We start from the raw sequence: 1,420 nt of genomic DNA, 5'->3' as shown, positions 1-1,420 counted from the left end.
AGACAAAGGCCTAACCCCCCCCACACACAAAATCACAACTTTTACACAAAAGCACGACAGTGAGATAACTCCAGTCACCAAGACGAAGAAGAATCTTTCTCTTTTTACCTTTTCTAGAGGACTTTTCAGGACATTTCTCATCAGGATCTGCCTTCTTCGCCTCGACAGACGAGCATTTCCGGAGGTTCATGCGACTGCTTTTTCTCACACTAAAAGAAGACTTCAAAGATGCCATTTTCACCGACAGTTCAGACAGCCGCCACTCCGCATCAACAGCAATCCCAGCACAACTTTTCACTGCAGCCCTCTGAAAAATGATGTTCCTGATTACATGATCAAATTACATACCAAGAAGACCCAAATGTCCTAAACTTTGGCTTATGGTACAGTCCACACCACCTTGGCCTACAAATAATTAGAATCAGAATGATCATAGATGTTGGTATTGTGGTGAAATGAGCTCGTCAAAATAGCTCTGCCTGATGAAATTTAAGAAACATTAGAATCTAGATCTAGACTAGGCTCCTATGTCCGTTGGGTAAGGTAATTTTTATTTTCTTTCATTTTGGCTTATCTTTTTGTTGTCATTTGAAACATTTGTGTGTGAACTTTACACATGAAGTTACCGCAAGCACCGAACACATCTCTGTGACTGGCCCAAATATAGATGACGTATCTCCACCATCTATTATTGTCGTCTTCCAGTTCCAGCAAAGATACTCCGCCAGAGGAGTGAGTATCTTTGGTTCCAGGGCTTCCCTCGCCTGCTGACTAGATCTCACCGTGGCAGACCCGCTTAGCACACGATGGGCTACGTCACTAGGTGTCATCGCCGACTGCTTGGGCCCCGCTTGGGCAGTGTGGGCGCGCGCTTGTGTGTGTGTGCACGCGTGCTGGTGTGTGTGAGCACAACTTTGAGGAGAAGGTTAATTTATGGAACGAGATTCGCTGAGATTGTCTATAGAGTAAGATAACAAGAAATACCCCCCAAAAAAACAAACACGGCGAGATCTCGCCAACAGTTACTAGCGAGGAAGACCCAACAGTCTTGGGGGGAACCCCGGAAGACGACAAAAATAGACGGCGGAAACACGCCATCTATATTGCCCAGCAATATTTCCTGAAAAAATTTACTACCTGGAATTTTTTTTACTACCCAGCAAATCAAGCCCCACACCAGCTCGAAAGAGGGAGTTAATTATTTGCGCCATCAATAACATATACAGTCAAACCTGTGTAAGACGGCCACCCATTGTCAAGGAGAAAAGTGGTCGTATAAGACAGGTGGCCGTCTTAGGCAGGACTGATCAAGATGAAGAAAACAAACCATTCCCATTTGAAGTCCCAATCGAAAGTAGCTGCGTTGTTGTTGTTTTTGTTGTTGTTGGTTTATATTTTGTTTGTTTTTATTTTTTTGCTG

At 44.0% G+C, this 1,420-nt stretch overlaps 1 protein-coding gene across 1 annotated transcript in view; it reads right to left on the bottom strand.

Annotated features, from left to right (window-relative positions):
- LOC101855855 (cell division control protein 6 homolog) overlaps nt 1–1,420 on the bottom strand; it is a gene marked incomplete in the record, with an annotated part of 25,461 nt that overhangs the window by 19,181 nt on the left and 4,860 nt on the right. Inside the window, 1 exon segment of the mRNA XM_013079592.2 lies at nt 109–307. Within this exon segment, the coding sequence (XP_012935046.1) occupies nt 109–235 (127 nt within the window).

The sequence above is a fragment of the Aplysia californica genome, unplaced genomic scaffold (assembly GCF_000002075.1).
Source record: "Aplysia californica isolate F4 #8 unplaced genomic scaffold, AplCal3.0 scaffold00057, whole genome shotgun sequence".
Taxonomy (NCBI): domain Eukaryota; kingdom Metazoa; phylum Mollusca; class Gastropoda; order Aplysiida; family Aplysiidae; genus Aplysia; species Aplysia californica.
The sequence above is the reverse complement of the archived record's forward strand: the minus strand, read 5'-3'. Positions and strand labels throughout refer to the sequence as shown.